General features: G+C 40.3%; 1 protein-coding gene and 1 long non-coding RNA gene across 9 annotated transcripts in view; one reads left to right on the top strand and one right to left on the bottom strand.

Moving 5' to 3' along the window:
* Nucleotides 1-8,275, top strand: part of LOC101271509 (tumor necrosis factor receptor superfamily member 10A) — a 105,886-nt gene extending 97,611 nt beyond the window's left edge. For all 8 annotated transcript variants that reach the window (XM_049711675.1, XM_049711680.1, XM_049711677.1 and 5 more), the window contains 2 exons: nt 5,010-5,085; nt 6,273-8,275. In XM_049711675.1, the coding sequence (XP_049567632.1) occupies nt 5,010-5,085; nt 6,273-6,586 (390 nt within the window). In that variant the 3' untranslated portion in view covers nt 6,587-8,275. The remainder of the gene's footprint in view (nt 1-5,009; nt 5,086-6,272) is intronic.
* LOC125964885 (uncharacterized) overlaps nt 1-19,323 on the bottom strand; it is a 123,834-nt gene that overhangs the window by 60,481 nt on the left and 44,030 nt on the right. The window lies entirely within an intron of this gene.

A 19,323-nucleotide genomic window follows, 5' to 3' on the forward strand; every position in this document is an offset into this window, starting at 1 on the left:
AATACATAGAAACAAATGACAATGAAAACATGATAAGCCAAAACATATGGGATGCAGGAAAAGCAGATCTAAGTGGGAAGTTTATAGCAATTCAATCTCACCTCAAGAAAGAAGAAAAATATCAAATAAACAATCTAACCCTACACCTAAAGCAACTAGGCAAAGAAGAACAAAGAAACCCCAGAGTCACTAGAAGGAAAGAAATCATAAAGATCAGAGCAGAAATAAATGAACTAGAAATGAAGAAAACAATAGCAAAGATCAATAAAACTAAAAGTGAGTTCTTTGAGAAGATAAACAAAATTGATAAACCCTTAGCCAGACTCATCAAGGAAGAAGGGAGAGTACGCAAATCAATAAAATTAGAAATGAAAAAGGAGAAATCACAACTGACACCACAAAAATATAAAAGATTATAAGAGACTACTACGAACAACTATATGCCAATAAAATGGACAACCACGAAGAAATGGACACATTCTTGGAAAGGTACATTTTTCCAAGACTGAACTGGGAGGAATTAGAAAATATAAACAGACTTATCACAAGTAATGAAATTGAAACCATAATTAAAAATCTTCCAACAAATAAATGTCCAGGACCAGAGGGCTTCACAGGTGAATTCTATCAAACATTTAGAGAAGAGCTAACACCTATCCTTCTCAAATCCAAAAAACTGCAGAGGGAGGAACACTCTCAAATTCATTCTACGAAGCCACCATCACCCTGATACCAAAACCAGAAAAAGATATCACAAACATAGAAAATTATAGACCAATATCACTGATGAACATAGATGCAAAAATAACATAAACCACAGCAAAGAGAATCCAACAACACATTGAAAGGATCATACACCATGACAACTGGGATTTATCCCAGGAATGCAAGGATTCTTCAATATACGCAATCAATGTGATACGCCATATTAACAAATTGAAGAATAAAAACCATATGATCATCTCAATAGATGCAGAAAAAGCTTTTGACAAAATTCAACACCAATTTATGAAAAAAACTCTCCAGAAAGTGGGCATTGAGGGAACCTACCTCAACACAATAAAGACCATATATGACAAACCCACAGCAAACATCATACTCAATGGTGAAAAACTGAAAGCATTTCCACTAAGATCAGGAACAAGACAAGGTTGCCCACTCTCACCATTCTTATTCAACATAGTTTTGGAAGTCACAGCCACAGCAATCAGAGAAGAAAAAGAAAGAAAAGGAAGCCGAATTGGCAAAGAAGAAATAAAACTGTTACTGTTTGCAGATGACGATACTATATATAGAAAATCCTAAAGATGCCACCAGAAAACTACTAGAGCTAATCAATGAATTTGGTATTGTTGCAAGATACAAAATTAATGCACAGAAATCTCTGGCATTCCTATACACTAACAATGAAAAATCAGAAAGAGAAATTAAGGAAACAATCCCATTTACCATCATAACAAAAAGAATAAAAAACCTAGGAATAAACCTACCTAAGGAGGTGAAAGACTTGTACTCAGAAAACTATAAAACACTGATGAAAGAAATCAAAGATGACATAAACAGATGGAGAAATATACCACATTCTTGGATTGGAAGAATCGATATTGTGAAAATGACTATACTACCCAAAGCAATCTACAGATTCAATGCAATCCCTATCAAATTACCAATGGCATTTTTCACATAATTGGAACAAATAATTTTACAATTCATATGGAAACATAAAAGACCCCAAATAGCTAAAGCAATCTTGAGAAAGAAAAATGAAGCTGGAGGAATCAGGCTTCCAACTACACTACAAAGCTACAGTAATCAAGACAGTATGGTACTGGCACAAAAACAAAAAGAGAAATATAGATCAATGATACAGGATAGAAAGCTCAGAGATAAACCCACACACATATAGTCACCTAATTTACAACAAAGGAGGCAAGAACATACAATGGAGAAAAGACAGCCTCTTCAATAAGTGGTTCTGGGAAAACTGGACAGCTACCTGTAAAAGATTGAAATTAGAACACTACCTAACACCATACACAAAAACAAACTCCAAATGAATTAAAGACCTCAATGTAAGACGAGACACGATAAAACTCTTAGAGGAAAACATAGGGAAAACACTCTTTGACATAAACCACAGCAAAATCATTTTTGACCCACCCTCTAGAGTAATGAAAACAAAAACAAAAATAAACGAATGGGACCTAATTAAACTTAAACTCTTGCACAGCAAAGGAAACCATAAACAAGACGAAAAGACAACCCTCAGTTCTCACTATGGAGAACAGTACGGAGGTTCCTTAAAAAACTAAAAACAGAACTACTACATGACCCAGCAATCTCACTGCTGGGCACATACCCTGAGAAAACCATAATTCAAAAAGAATCATGTACCACAATGTTCATTGCAGCACTATTTACAATAGCCAGGACATGGAAGCAACCTAAATGTCCATCGACAGATGAATGGATAAAGAAGATGTGGTACATATATACAATGCAATATTACTCAGCCATAAAAAGAAATGAAATTGAGTTATTTGTAGTGAGGTGGATGGATCTAGAGTCTGTCATACAGAGTGAAGTAAGTCAGAAAGAGAAAAACAAATACCGTATGCTAACGTATATATATGGAATCTAAAAAAAACAAAATGGTACTGATGAACATAGTGACAGGGCAGGAATAAAGACGCAGACATAGAGGAGGGACTTGAGGACACCGCGGGGAGGGGGAAGCTGGGGCGAAGCGAAAGTAGCATCAACATATATACACTACCAAAAGTAAAATAGATACCGAGTGGGAAGCAGCAGCATAGCACAGGGACATCAGCTAGGTGCTTTGCAATGACTTAGAGGGGTTGGATAGGGATGGTGGGAGGGAGGCTCAAGAGGGAGGGGATATGGGGATATATGTATGCATATGGCTGATTCACTTTGTTGTACAACAGAACCTAACACAGTATTGTGAAGCAATTATATTCCAATAAAGATGTATTTAAAAAAAAAGAAAATGTGGTATATACATACAATGGAATATTGTTCAACCTTAAAAAATAAGGAAATCCCGTAATATGCTACAACATGGATGTGCCTTGAGGACATTATGCTAAGTGAAATAGGCCAGTCACAAAAGGACAAATACTGCATGATTTCACTTATATGAGATATCCAAAATAGTCATACTCACAGAAGCAAGAAATAGAATGATGCTTGCCAGGGGCTAGGGAGAGGGGCAAATGGGTAGTTGCTAATCTACTTGTATAAAATTTCAGTTGTGCAAGATGGATGAATTCTAGAGATCTGCATTACCACAATGTGCCTATAGATAATAATAAATGTATTGTACTCTTAAAAATCTGTTAAGAGTGTAGATCTCATGTTAAGTGTTCTTACCACAATAAATACAAAAAAGAAAGAAAAAAACCCAGATTAATGGATACGAAGATGTGAGATATACATGTATACACACACACACACACACACACACACACACACACACACACACACACACAATGGAATACTACTCAGCCGTAGAAAAGAATGAAATTTTGCCATTTGCAGCGACATGGATGGACCTGGAGGGTATTATGCTTAATGAAATAAGTCAGACAGAGAAAGACAAATACTGTATGTTATCACCTAATGTGGCATTTAAGAAATAAAAAAACAAATGAATATAACAAGAAAGAAGCAGACTCACAGATATAGAGAACAAATTAGTGGTTACCAGGGGGAAAGGGAAGGTGGGAGGCCAAAATAGGGGTAGGGGATTAAGAGGTACAAATTATTATATACAAAACAAATATCTACAAAAATAGATTGTACAGCACAGGGAATATAGCCAATATTTTATAATCACTTTAAATGGAGTATAATCTCTAAAAATTCTGAATCTGCATTGTACACCTGATACTAATATAATATTGTAAATCAACTATAACTCAATGAAAAAATATATGAATGAAAAAAGGAGATAGCATTTCAAGTCAAGGGTTTTTATTATGACTCAATAAGATTTGAGTTCTTCAGATAAGTTATGACTATTTCTTGTCAAAGCTGTTTCTTTATTACTCTTAATGGTTGGATCCTCTTATAATCTCATTTTCTAATATGTTGTTTCTGCTATGTTTTTAACATTCATCAAGACATGCACTCATTTTTAAGTACTGTAGCTTAAACCTTAGGTTTTTAAAATATTCAGCCATATTAAAATCATAATTATTTTTTCTGCCCCCTTCCCCTAGTTTTGCCTCATTTTTGCTTCACATCTTGCTTGCTGCATAGTCCAGAACTTATGTTCAAAGATGCTTAGAGAAGGCAGATATTTTGGTCTTGATTTGATTCCATTGGGAATGCCTCCAACATTTCACCATTAGGAATGATGCTGACTCTTGTGTTCATATAGAAAATTTTATCATTGTGGATGCAGCCTCCTATTTTTAGGTACTTTTACAAAGTCAGAGTTCATGTTTACTTCTACCAAATGCCTTTCCAGTCTCCATGGAGGCTATCAGATGCTTTCATTCCCTTATTTAGGCTATTGATATGGTACATTATTGCTGATCAAAGCACCTTCATGTACATGGAATAGACACTTACTTTAGATTTTCCAAAATGCCCTTGTAAATACTCTTCATTTGAGTCACAAGAAGGCTGGGATGGAGTGCTTGTCTCCTGACGAGGTGGGTGGGAAAGGACTAGAAGGGCAGAAGGGACTGTCTGGGTGCTGGGAATGTTCTGTGTCTTGATTGGGTGATGGCTACTCAGCTGTATACAGTTGTCAAAACTGGAGCAGATACTTAAGAAGTGAGCATTACTGCAGGGAACATGTCCCTCCATGAGTACATGAGCCTGTGAACTGCTCAGGGTGAGAGGTTTCTCTCCATCTCCACAGAGACCCGGGAGGGAACGTGGCTGCCCATGTCACGCAGCGGGCTGGTTGCCGGGCTCAGTTCTGGAACCCAGGACCCCTGATTAAGACCAAGGCTGTTCTCCACTGTGTTTTACAGGAACCAACAGAAGATGAAGCATCTCACACGAGAAGAAGGCTGCTGGTTCCAGCAAACGGTGCAGACCCCACTGAAAGTGAGTGCTTTCCCGGGCACTGGGGCAGGAGTGGAGGGAGGAGGGACAGTGCCCTAATTGCCGTCCCCATAGCTGTTAGGGCAACTCAGAGCAGGGATGGCTTGTCATTGGACCTTCGGGACTCTAATTCCCTCTCTGCCCCCTCTTCTTCTCCCCACCCTGCACCCATCTGTCCCCTAACAGTGTCCCATAACACCTCCCTGTCCTTCCCTGCCCCCCATCCTCCCTCCTCCCCTGTTGCTCAGGGCCAGGTTGGCCCACCCTGAGGCATCTAAGGGGCTGTGCCGTCCAGCAGGGCACCCAGGGGCCGCAGGAGGCTGTGGAGCATCTGACCTGTGGCCAAATCTGATGAGCTGTAGTGTAACTCGATACTGTATTGCAAAGAACTGGTAGGAAAAAGGACTGTAATATGTCTCATTAACAGTTTGTTGTATATTGATTACATGCTGAAATGAAAATTTTTACAATATATTGAGTTAGTACCCTATTTTATGAAAATTAGTTATTACTTGTTACTTTTTACGTTTTTCAGTGTAGCCGTTAGAAAATATAAATTTGTATCGGGGCCCACCTTATGTACCTATGGACGGTGGTGTGCACTGCATTTCACACATGTCTCATTGAATCCCCAGTACAGTCCCGTGAGGTGGGTGGTGCTTGCTCCATTTTATGGGTTAAATTCTTGCTCCGAGTCTGTCCCCATCTAGCTCTGCCACAGTGTCAGTCAGCGAGGCCGAGCTGGGTGTGAGGCCAGAGACCTTCCTCCCTCCAGGCCCTTGCTCTGTCCCCACTGCAGAGGTGGCAGCCAGGGGACCTCACTCTCGTGAGAACGGCAGGTGTCCTCCTCTGAGGTCTGTTGCACCACTGTGTCCCGCCCTCTGTCTCCTACCACAGACTGCCTTCTCCCTCCATGATGTCCATCTCCCCTCCCTGGTGGGCCCTCATCCCCCCTTAGGGCAGGACTCTCTGGAAACCTGGACTCCCTGCAGTGCCTTGGGCACAGGTGAGGCCCATGCAGTGTGGCCTGATTCTCTGCTGATGGGAAGCATGTCAGGGACGCAGAGCAGCAGGTTCACCAGCAGAGGGCGCTCCTCAGGTCCCACCCTGGGGTCTAGGCCTGACTGAGGGTTCTCTGCCCTTTCTAAAGCCTGTCCCAACTCTGTCTCTGTGACTTTCCCTCAACCTAGGTCTGAGACTATTCTTCGATTACTTTGCAACCGCCGTGTCCCCTAACTCCTGGGACTCACTCATGAGGCAGTTGGGCCTCACGCGAAATGAGATCCTTCTGGCCAGAGAAGGGGTCCGGGTCCCTCGGGATGCCTTGTATGAAATGCTAGAGACCTGGGTCAGCAACAAGGGACGGGCGGCCTCAGTCAACACCCTGCTGGATGCCTTGGAAACGCTGGGGGAAAGACTGGCAAAGGAGACAATTCGGGACCACCTGTTGGGCTCGGGAAAGTATGTCTATGAAGATGGTGAAGCAGGCTCTGCTGTGTCCTGAGTCTAAAAGAATCTCTTTATGAAACTACAGCTTCCCTACTTTACCTTTTCTTCTGGAAAGGGACACATGATTGGACACCAGTCTGGATGAAACAGCCGGTACTTGACGAATACTTGAAGGAACACTATCATCCGATATATGCAGAAGTTGTAGAGTTCTAGAACTTTTCAGTAAAATGAGTAATTTTTATGAAATGTCATTGATAAATGATGGTGGAAATATTTATAAATATTTATGCTCGTGTATGTACTGAGAGTTGATTTAGGATGTCATTTAGTTCAGAGCACTTTGTCATCCTACCAGAACTGCACGTTTTACTTGTATTTTTTATATTGGGACATCCACCCATGTTATGTGCGTACTTAATTATGTCTAATGACGACTTAATATTTTATGATAAGCATCTTTCCATTTTAATATTTTTGTATAGATTTATATGAACGTGGGAAACCTTTTGGAAAGGTTACTTACTAGGTTGACTACGTGGGTTCCCTGGAAGGGAGCAGGCAACCATAAAATCAGTAAAAATACAGAGCAGGGAGGACGAAGCCCACTGCAGTGGGAGGCACTGGTGGGATCAATTCTCCCTCATACGGGAGTCTGACTTTGTCTAGGATTAGATGACCAGCAACTTTTAAAGTGTCCATCATTTCCAACTGACAATTTTATAGGTGTGGGATTATTTATATTATTTATTGGTAGATGTTTACAAATGAGGAGAGAGTGAGGAGAAGTAGCATCCACATGCAGCCCTGTGTCTGGTATCCATGAACTGGGCTGTCATGCGTGGGCCTCCTCCTGTTCATCTATGGACCTGAGTGGGAAGGGTGGGACATGGGTGGGACACGTGAGTGTCAAATAGCTTCTATGTCATGTGCCACGTCTGGTTTTGTTAGTGAACCTTCAGTTCTATCTGGGCTCCAGGGAGAGAGGACAGGGATCTGCTCCTAGTGTCTGCCATGGTCTCTGGGAGGAAGAGGGGACAGTGCTCATGGATTGTGTTCAATGTTGGCTGACTCAGCACTACTAGATGAGCCCTCTCACTTACGGTGGTCTGTGAATCTGGGTCCCAGAACAGCCTTTTTAGGGTACAGATTCCAAATATGAGGAGCTTAGTGCCTCTGTAAGCATCCCACTTCTGCATGAAAGGGAACACATAAACACAAATTCTTATTTTCTTTTTACCATTAGAATGTATACTTTATTTTTTTTAAATTTTCCATTTTTAAAAATTGAACTATAGTTGGTTTACAACTAAGCCTTCACGCCACAACTAATAATCTCGTGTGCCTCAACAAGAGAGCCCACGTGCCACAACTACAGAGCCCACACACTCCGGATCCCCGCACGCCGCAACTAGAGAGAGAAAACCCGTACGCGACCACTAGAGAGAAGCCTGAGATCCACAACTAGAGAGAAACTGGAGCAGGCTACGCACCGTAACGAAAGATCCCGCATGCCTCAATGAAGGTCCCTTGTGATGCAACTAAGACACAACACAGCCAAAAAAAATAAAGAAAATACGTAAATAAAATAAATAAATATTAAACTCTCATCCACTGCTGGGATGAGTGGAAAGTGTGCAACCTCTTTGGAGATGTCTGGAAATACCTGCCAAAGCTGAATATACACATACCTTTTAATCCAACAATTCTACTCAAGGGCTTCTGTGAAATACAAGAGAAAACATTTGGAAGTGAAATGAAATGAAAAACTGGGAAACCTCTAAAATACCCATCAAGAGTAGAACTGATCATAGAATTCAATTCACACAATAGAGTCCTCTAGAGCAAGGAGACTGAACAAACTATAACTACATGTAACAGTGTTGATGAATCTCACAAATACAATGTTAAGACATGAAAGATTGACAACTGGAAATGAATTCTACTTATGGAACATGCAGAATCTAAGGTGTCAAAAGTGAAGGTGGTGGTTTCTGTTGGGTGTTGATGATAGGAAGGAGGTGTGAGTGGGGCCTCTGGGGTATTGGTCACGTGTTGTGTCACTATGTGAAAATTCATCCAACTTATGAAAAGAGCATGAATATATTCTTTTGTATGTATGTTATACTTCAATAAAAACTTTAAAGTGTGCCTCATAAAAAGATGCTGTTTGAGGGTGCTGCCAGTAGATGCCCTTATGTGCAAGGGGCTTAGGAAGGGGCTATCCTGGGGGACTCTGCCAAGGAATGGAGGCCAGGAAGACATGTAGAGGGAGGAAATGGGAAGTCCCAGGGGTCTCCACAAAGACAGTAGAGGCAACACAGCCCCTCCCCCAGAGAAACTGAGGCCCTGACAACAGGCAAGGGAAGAACGGAAATGGCCTTACTCACTCGGCAGATGGCCTTCCCTCTCGAGAAGTCCCCAGCACACAGCATGTCCTCGTGCACAGAGAAGTTCTTGCCTTTTCTAGGTCCATATAATATATTACAGAAGTTGTAATTCATCTACTCACCCCTCCATCCATTTGCCCATTTACCCATCTTTTGATCCGTCTCCACTCACTCCATCTATCTCTGTCTACCATCCTTTCACCCACCCAACCATCTTCCCTTCCACCCATTCATCCTCCCACCTACGCCTCACCCATCCACCCTCTCATCCAATCACTCATTTATTCCTCTGTCCTTGTGTTCAGTATCTTTTAGACACTAATGATACACAGGAACATTCTTAGTTGGGGGAGACAGGGATACCGAGCAGGGGCCTGTGGGTCCTGGGGTCCTTTCTGTGTCCGCCATTTCTTTGATCACAGGAAATAGACTTCATTCAGCCTCCATGACCTTCTCTGAGTTCCACCGGGCAGATTCAAGGAGTTGTTAATTAGGGAAGGGAGGGGATGTGAGACCAGTGAGAAACAGTCAAGAGAAACAACAGTGCAGCCTTGGGGCAAGGTCCTGGCTCCCCAGCAACGGATACACAAAACAACATCTTTGAGCTGTTTTCTGATACTGAAAACCCCTCCAGGTGGGAGAAGTTAATGATTAACAATGGTATGCTGCCCACAAGCATGTAGACCCCAGACCAGTTGGAACCTGAAGGTCGATGATGCTGACTCCTACTTACCTCACAACCACCTCATCAGAAGAATGTCTAAGGGCTGATCATGCATCTTTGAACCATTACTTTAAAACTTCTCACTATCCTCTCCAAGGAGACACACAGTTTTTCGAGGCAGGAGCCTGCTGTGTCCCCCTTTGCCTGGCAAAGTAAGAAAGCTATCCTTTTCTACTTCACCCAAAACTCTGTCTCCGAGATTTGATTTAGCGCCGGTGTACAGAGAAGCTGAGCTTTTGGCATCAACAGGGTAAATGAAGTAAATAAGACAAATTGTTTTAGATCTAAGAAGTGGTGTAAAGGAAGTAAAACAGGGAGATGTGCTATTATGGGTTGCCTGTTGTAGCTCATACGATCAAGTAAAACTCCTCACAGGAGCAGCTGAGTTGTACATGTAAAGAAATGAGTCATGCCAAGGTTAGCAGGGAGAGCAAGCGAGGCCACGGAGGCAGCCAAGGTGGAGGCCCTGAGGTGGTGATGGCCTTGGCATATTCAAGCAGGAAGGAGGCCTGCTGGCTGGGATGGTGTGGGTGAGGGATGTAGTAGGAGATGAGCAGAGAGGAGTAGGGGCCAACATTACGCAGGGCCTGAGAGCCAAGGTAAGGAGTTTCGACTTTTTTCTAGGCATAAATGAGAAGGCACTGAGGGTAATGAGCAGGAAACTGGCATGAATCCTGCTTTAAAGCAAACACTCAGACAGCTATGTGGAGACTAAAGTATAGCACACAGGGTGGGATCTCGGAGACCAGTCTGGAGGTCCAGGCAAGAAATGAGGGTCTATAGGACCAGGGTGGCAGCACCTGGGGTATCTCCTAGGTGCCAGGCCCTGCCTAGGGCAGAAGCTGGGATATTAAAACAAGAAATACAGGGTTCCTGTCCTCAGGGAGGAACAGTCTGTGTGTGTGTGTGGTGTATGCGTGGTGTGTATGTGTTGTGTACGTGGTGTGAGAATGCTGGGAACGTGGTTGTTTGTCCTATGATTAGGGACTGTTCCTGACACACTACTAGGCAATGGCCAGGGATGCTGGCACATCCCACCCAATGAAGACAGGCTCTGTTCAAAATGCCTGTAGCACCTCTGTTGAGAAACACGGTACCAAATTATGACCCTACAAATAATTCACATATATATTCTTTTTCCTCCTAATATGGAACCATAAGCATATCCTCAAACCATAAACACGCCTTTCCTTAATAAAGACTCTGGCTCATAAGTCTTTGCCTACATTTCTCCTCTTTCAATCTTAAAAACCATAATTTTTTTCCTGTGTTACTCAGTTCACCTAATAAGCTTACAAAGTAGATAGCTGAGCTGGGTTGGGAGAAGGGTAAAGTGAGGTTCAGAGAGTGAAACACTCTTAAATCATAATCATTCTAACTTCATCAGGCAGGCTCAGAGGGGAGAAGTCATACATGTGTTTTCCTTCCACTTTTCCCAAGCTCCTCTTATAGCAATGGGAAATCAGCATATTTGTCAGTGGCCTGCAATGGGCCAGAGCCCAAGCATGACCTTTGAGTTGAAGCAAGTCCTCTCAGATCCATGGTTGATTAAAACCTTGGAATCCAGAAACAGAAAGACTTCAAGAACCCAGTCTTGATTCAAAAACTGAAAGATTCCCACACTTTCAGTGCAAAGATTTGCACTTAGGGAAACTGAAGCTTTATTTATTTATTTTTATCTTATATTTTTGTAACATCTTAATTGGAGTATAATTGCCTTACCATGGTGTGTTAGTTTCTGCTTTATAACAAAGTGAATCAGCTATACATACACATACATCCCCATATCTCTTTCCTCTGGCACCTCCCTCCCTCCCACACTCCCTATCCCACCCCTCTAAAGGTACATGGGATCTTCCCATGGGATCTTCCCAACAGGTTATGGGATATTCCAATCAGGGAATGCTAATGTAAAAGACAGTTCATGGTGGCTTAAGGAAAGTAGGATGTGTGCTTTCAGAAAAGAAGGTATGAGGAATGGAAATGTATTTTGTTAGAAGGAAATATGTGATTTTGTCCTACAGCTGGTTATTTCTGAACGGAAAAAAGAAGGGACAAAATACGGCTACAGAAAGTTGCAGAAGATTTGTGGAAACGGAACATTGAGAAAAGAATTTTGTATGTGGTCGGGATTTTCTAAGGTTGGATTAACTTTAATTAGGTAACTGGGTCTTATCAAGAGTAGGCTGATATAAGACTGGATTTGGGTTCTTTCTCTCATAAGAAAACAACATTTTCTGGGAATGCTCCTTTTGATAACAGATTGTGTGAGTTTCTGTGCCTTTAAGTGAGCTGTATTTACTTTTGAAATCTTTTTTTTTTCCACCTTTGCTCAAGGAATAATTGTATCACAGCAGCCTATGATTCTATTTGACTGGGTGTTTTAAAAGTTCTGGAAATGTTTGACAGATTTCCCAAATATCAAATTATAATTGGAATTCTTTTGACTTCAGTTAATTTTGGGAGGCTTCATGGGGCCCCTGGAGCCTCCAAACAGAGTTCCTAAACTAACTGTGTTCACTTGGTATGTTAAATTACATGGGAAACATTGTCGAAACTCATTGTTGCCTGTGTCAGATGGAATCATCAGGCTCTCCCCAGTTTTCTCATAGCTGCCAAACAGATAGGGGAAAAGGTTTGGCGTTGTTCTGCTGTCTAGTCTGTCACCTTATTCTATGTCCAAAAAAAAATCCCCTGTGGGAATACTCCCAATGTAGGCCCATAGGTCCTGACCTCCGTAGCATTTCCCATTGCACCCAACTCCAATTCCTCCAGGACTTCCTGTTTTGCACCTCTAGGACCCCTTTCACTCAAGGCCTTGGCAGCTCATACCATTTGTTACAGATTACCTATTGGATGGCCACTTCCAAGCAGCCCACATCCTAGGCTTTAGAGATGCTCAAACTTGAGGAATACCCCCAGCATAGGAAAATATTATAGGACAAAAGCCTCCTGGTAGACGTCTCTGGGACACTGTACTTCATTTCTAGGAGCGCTTTTTCACAGTTCCACGTTATTCAACATGGGATGATCCTCGTCTAAGCCAGAAGAAACACCTCTGGATTGTATCCTTAAAAATTGGAAATTTTCAAAAGAGACGGCTGAAAAGGGAAAAACTTAAACTCTATTGTAACATTGCCTGGCCATTGTATAAGTTGGGGAATGGGGAAAAATGGCCTGAAAATAGGTCTCTGTAATATTACCTTGCAATTGGATCTCTACTGTTGCACGACAGGGAAATGGGCTGAAGTTCCCTATGTTCAAGCCTTCATGGTCCTGGGAATTCCCTGGCGGTCCAGGGGTTAGGACTCTGAGCTGTCACTGCTGAGGGCCTGCCTTCGATCCCGGGTCAGGGAACTAAAATCCCACAGATCATGTGGGGCTGCCCAGAAAAAAAAAAAAAAAACCTTTCACATGGCAAAAAAATACCACAAGTAACATCAAAAGACAAATGATTGGAAGACAAGTATATCACCATATAAATCAATATCTTTCACAGTTGAAGGGTTAATATCACCACTTTATAAGAACTTTTAAAAACCAAGAAGAAAATACCAGATGTCCTATAGAAAAATGGACACAAGACATGATCAGACAGTTTACCAAAAGAGGTATAAAGAAATGAGAAGATGTTCAACTTCACTCATGATAAGAGAAATGCAAATTATAACTACGCTGAGATACCATTTCTCACTCATCAGCTTGACAAAAATTCAAAAGCTTGACAGTGCTCTGAATTAGTGACACTGTTAGGAAATAGACATTTTAATATATTGTTGGTGGGAAAGCAGAATGGTAGAAGCCTTTTAGAGGGGAACTGGCCAATATTTAAACTGTATACACATACATATCTATTGACACAGCAAGCACACTTCTAAGAATCTAAAGAGTCACTTGCAATTTTATGAATATACACAGGCACACGGTTCTTTTTCACAGCATTATTTACAGTTGCAAAATACTGAAAATGGCTTGAATGTTTAAGTATAGGAGGCTCTATCAACTGCAGCATATACACAATGGAGTAAAACGCATGTGAGAAAAAGTCTGAGAAAGAAGATATTAATGAAATATTATGGAGGAAATGTTATTAAGTGAAAAGAGCAAAGGGAAAAAAGCATATATAGTTTGTTACCTCTTGTGTCAGAAAGAAGGAAAAATAATGAACATAGTATTTGACTATATATCCTCAGTCTTGGGCAGTTTATCTTTATATGTTTGTTAGAATTACAAAGAACTCTTCAACTCTTCAGTAGGTTTGGTTCTTATAGCAGTACGGTGAAGCAGTTTTGAAACTACTTTGGGTGCATTATAGGATTCAGCAAATGAGTACATGTTGTTGGGAGCCTGGGTTCTCACTGTGGAAGAGAAGTCATACAAATATGGAATGGGACAAAGCAGGGAAGAATCCCATGAGGATGAGCGGGAGTTGGAAGTACTGGTGTGAACTTAAGATTTGGTAAGATCTGTATACGTGTGTCTGTACATGCTTATGTGCCCATGCATATTTGTATGCATATATATTTGTATATGTGTGTATACACCCATGTATTTTCTATGTCTGCCCACTGAAAAGTCCAAGAAGAATGCTCCAGTAGCAGTGAGCACATCTAGCATCCAGATCTTAGTCTCTTTCCAGATCACATCTTTGTTTTGCTTTTTCCCCCTGCCCTATCCTGTCTTCCCCACTCCCCTGTTGATGAGAGCATTCTCTCAATCATTGCCCCATGTGTCCCCGTTGAAGTTTTGCTTCTGGTGAGCCTGACCCAATGCAGTTGGTACTGGCAGTAGTCCTAAGAAGCAGATGAGATTGTAGAGATGAATCACCTTTTAGCTAGAGGCAAGGATGACCCCACGTGTAGTGTTAGATGGAGTATTCCTAATCCCTGGTATGCTTCAGCAGTGACTGCTGATGAGGAAGTGGAGGCACTGGACAGTGCAACCTCTAGCATTGCACAAGTCCTGAAAAAATAGTAACCAAGAACAATGGCATTAGCGCCACTGCTGCTGTAGAGGAGATGATGAACCCCAATCTCCCTTACAGGAGAATTCACAGTGTGTGGTCTCTGTAGGGGCATGGGGTAAACTTTTCTCCCTCACAAGGCTCTCAGCATCCTCACATCAAGCCAGATGTGACCTGAGTTAAACTCATGTTGCAGATCCCAGCTCTATTTCTGGTGCATCCCACATGGAACAGTCATCAACTGTTTTTTTCGTAACATTTTTAAGCCTGTTAAGATTTTGCATTTATCAGCTGGCCTCTATGATTTATCCCCTCTTCCCTTAACTGAATTGCCTTGAGGTAATTATGAACAGTCCCACGTGTTCGCTTAAGAATGGCTGGGCATTCTCTTCTTATACCTTGTAAATACGGGTAGTAGCCACTCTGTTATATTTTTAGTTTGGGGAAGAGAAGTGCTATAGGGTAGGTTTGGAGATCATGGAATTTGCAGCCAAATAACCAGAGTTCAAATCACAGTTTATATGTGTGACCTTAGGGGCAAGGTAGTTAACCTCTCTGGGCCTCCATTTAGAAATCTGTCAATACGGGAAGGATGTTGCAGATAATGGCATCCATCACAGGGCTGTTGTGAGGATTAAATATGTTAATAAATGTAAAGTGCTTACAACAGTGTTTAGCATGTAGGGAGTATCATATAAATGTTAGCTGTTATTATTTCAACTCACAGAAATCCAAATCATAACTCTTTGACTCAATATACATTACAGCCTTCAGTTAGAGAATGTTCCCTTAGCAAAGCTATATTTCATTCTTCTATGTTTTGAGCAGAATGGTTGGCTGAAGTCTGAAATCATCCCTGCCTTTGAGGACTGCATAGAAAGTAGCAAAATATAACACACCCAAGTTAAAATTCTCGATTTTTTTTCTTTTATCATTTCTCCTTACCCTATATTTTGTGTCCCAGGATAAGTACGTACCTGTTTGAGCACACATTTTCATCACCATGTAATAAAGATGTCTAATGTTCTTGCCTGGAATAACTGAATATTCTCTTCTACCCCCATTCAGCCAATTTTAAATATTGAGGTCTGCACCTCGAAATGCCATTTCCAGGTGGGTCATTCTTTACCAAGAATACAGGAAATTATACGGCAGTGGCTTAAATATATTGCAGTTTATCCTTCTCACCTAATAAGAAATCCAGGGCTGGAGAGATAGCTCAATGATGTGATGAAGGACCCAGGTAAGTTTTATCACCCTGCCACAGCATCTTTGGAAAGTGTTATTTTGCTTTCAAGTGTGCATGATTGACCTATAAAGGACAACAGAAGTTGGAAGGAGCCATGCTGGATCAGGAAAACAAGTAAGTTCTCAGAATCTCTCAGGTGGTATTTCATTGGCAAGTATTGTGTCAAACTGCAAGTATTTTGTGGCCAGTGTTCAGAACAGAAACAAAGGGGGGGGCGGTGTCACACTCTAAGTAATTAAAGGGAAACACCTGTTCTTCTGTTTCTTTGCATTGTAGCTTAAAGAGAAAGAAGAGACAAGTGCACCCCAATGTTCACAGCAGCCCTATTCACAATAGCCAGGACATAGAAACAACCTAAATGTCCATCAGCAGAGGAATGGATAAAGAAGATATGGTACATATATACAGTGGAATATTACCCATAAAAAGCAACAAAATTGGGTCATTTGTAGAGATGTAGATGGACCTAGAGACTGTCATACATAGTGAAGTAAGTCAGAAAGAGAAAAACGAATATCGTATATTAACGCATATATTTGGAATCTGAAAAAATTGGTATAGACGATCTTATTTACAAAGCAGAAATACAGGCACAGATGTAGAGAAAAAATGCATGGATACCAAGGGGGAAAGCGGGTGTGGGATGAATTGGGAGACTGGGATTGACATATATACACGCTTGATACTATATATAAAATAGATAACTAATGAGAGCCTACTGTATAGCACAGGGAACTCTACTCAGGGCTCTGTGGTGACCTAAATGGGAAGGAAATCCAGTAAAGGGGGGATATATGTATATGTATAGCTGATTCACTTTGCTGTACAACAGAAACTAACACAACACTGTAAAGCAAATATACTCCGATTAAAAAAAAAAAAAAGACTCCACATTCCCAGTGCAGGGGGACTGGGTTTGAACCCTGATCAGGGAACTAGATCCCACATGCGGCAACGAAGATCCCACATGCCACAACTGAGACCTGGAGCAGCCAAATAAATAAATATTTAGAAAAAATAGAACAGAAACAAAAGCGGGGACTGTCATTCTGTTTCTTTGCATTGTAGCTTAAAGAAAAAGACTGCCTGCAGGAAATACTATTTTTAGCTTCACTGTGGGCCAGCATGGAGTCAATGAGAAATCCCTGATACGAATTTTTGAAGTGTCACAGGACATTTTCAATAATGGATAGAACATACAGACCTAAAATCAATAAAGGAATAGTTAACTTTCAACAACATTATAAACCAAATGGACCTAAGAGCCATATATAGAAAATTCGAACCAACAGTTAGATATTATTCTCAACTCTACATGGAACTTTCTCCTAGATCACATATTAGGTCACAAAACAAGTCTTAATAAAATTAGCAAGACTGAATTATAATAAGTATTTTTTCTGTTCACCATGGAATGTAAATAAAAAGCAAGATAAAAAAAGCTGGAAAATTCACAATGTGTGGAAATTAAATAATATAATCTTGAGAAAGATTATTTTGTTTTCAAAAATGAAAACAAAAGAGAAATTAGAAAATATCTTGAAAAAAATTAAAATGAAAACAGTATACCAAAACATATGGGATACATCAAAAGCAGTTCTACAAGGGAAGTTTATAGTCATAAATCCCTAGATTAAGATAAAAGAAAAATCTCAAATAAACAACTTAACAGCATACCTCAAGAAACAAAAGGAACAAAGTAAGCTCAAATTTAGCAGAGGTAAGGAAATAAAGAGCAGAGCAGAAATAAATGAAATACAGACTAGAAAAACAATAGAAAAGATTAATGAAACTAAGAGCCGAGTTTTTTAAAAAGAAAAACAAAAATTGACAAATCCTTAGCTAGTCTAACAAAGACAGAGAGAGAAAGAGATCCCAATAAAATCAAACAGGTATGAAAGGAAACATAAAATGGTTTCCACAGAGATACAAAGGATTATAAGGGACTGTTATGATTAATTGCATATCCAATTGGATAACCTAGAAGAAATGGATAATTCCTAGAAACACACAACCTGCAAAGATTAAGTAAAAAAGAAATAGAAAACCTAAAGAGATCTAAAACTGGTAAGGAGATTGAATCAGTAATCAAAAGAATCTCAGCAGAGAAAAGTCCAAGATCAGATGTCTTCACAGATGAATTATCTCACCATTTGAAGAAGATTAATGCCAATCTTTCTGAAACTCTTGCTTACTCCATTTGGGATACTCTAACAAAATACCACTGACTGAGTAGCTTATAAATAATAGCTCACCATTCTGGAGGCTGGAAGTCTGACATTATGGCATCATCACACTTGGATGAGACTATTCTTTCTGACCCATAGTTGGTACCTTCTCTCTGTGTTCTCACATCATGAAAGGGGCTAGAGGTATCTTTGGAGCCTTTTATTAAAAAAAAAAAATAAGGGCACTAATCCCATTTATGAGTGCTCTGCCCTCATGACCTAAGCAACTCCCAAAGGCCCCACCTACTCTTACTATCACATCAGGCATTAGGTTTTTAACATATGAAATTTGGAAGGACATATTCAAACCATAGCAAGCTCTTGCTAAATACTGAAAAACGGTGAACTCTTCCAAACTAATTTTACAAGTCCAGCATTACCCTGATATCAAAACCAGATAAAGACACTACAAGAAAAGATAAAATATCCCTGATGCACACAGATGTTACAAACCTCATCAAGATACTAGCAAACCAAATTAAACAGCACATTAAATGGATTATACACATGACCAAGTGGATTATACATATGACGCTGGGATTCAAGGATGGTTCAACATCCATAAATCAATCAATGTCATGATACATGACATTACCAGAACGAAAAAAACAAAACAAACCCCCACCATGATCATCTCAACAGATGCAGAAAAAGGATTTGGAAAAAACTCAACATTCTTTCAGATAAAAATCCTCCATAAACTAGGAATAGAAGGAAATGAACATAAAGAAGGCCAAATATGAAAAGGACACAGCTAATATCAAACTCAATAGTGAAAAAGTGACAGCTTTTCCTTTATGACCATGAAGGCAAGGATGTCCAATCTTGCCACTTTTATTCAGCATAGTTCTGGAAATCCTAGACAGATAAATTAAGTAAGGAGAAGAAATAAAAGACATTCACATCAGAAAGGAAGAAGTAACATTATCTTTTAAATGACACAATTTTTTTGGTAGCAAGTCTTACCAACTCCACAGAAAATGAATTCACTAAAGTAGAAATATATAAAAATCAACATACAGAAGTCAATTCCATTTCTACTCACTAACAATGAAAAATTTGAAAAGTAAATTAAGAAAAGAATCCCATTATCAACTTCAATGCAAAGAATAAAATACTTAGAAATAAACATAACCAGAGGTGAAACACCTGTACACTCAAAAGTATAAAAAAATGATGAGGAAAATTAAAGAAGACACTGATAATACAGAAAGACCTCCCATGTTCATGATTACTAT

Source organism: Orcinus orca, chromosome 6, assembly GCF_937001465.1.
Source record: "Orcinus orca chromosome 6, mOrcOrc1.1, whole genome shotgun sequence".
Lineage (NCBI taxonomy): Eukaryota > Metazoa > Chordata > Mammalia > Artiodactyla > Delphinidae > Orcinus > Orcinus orca.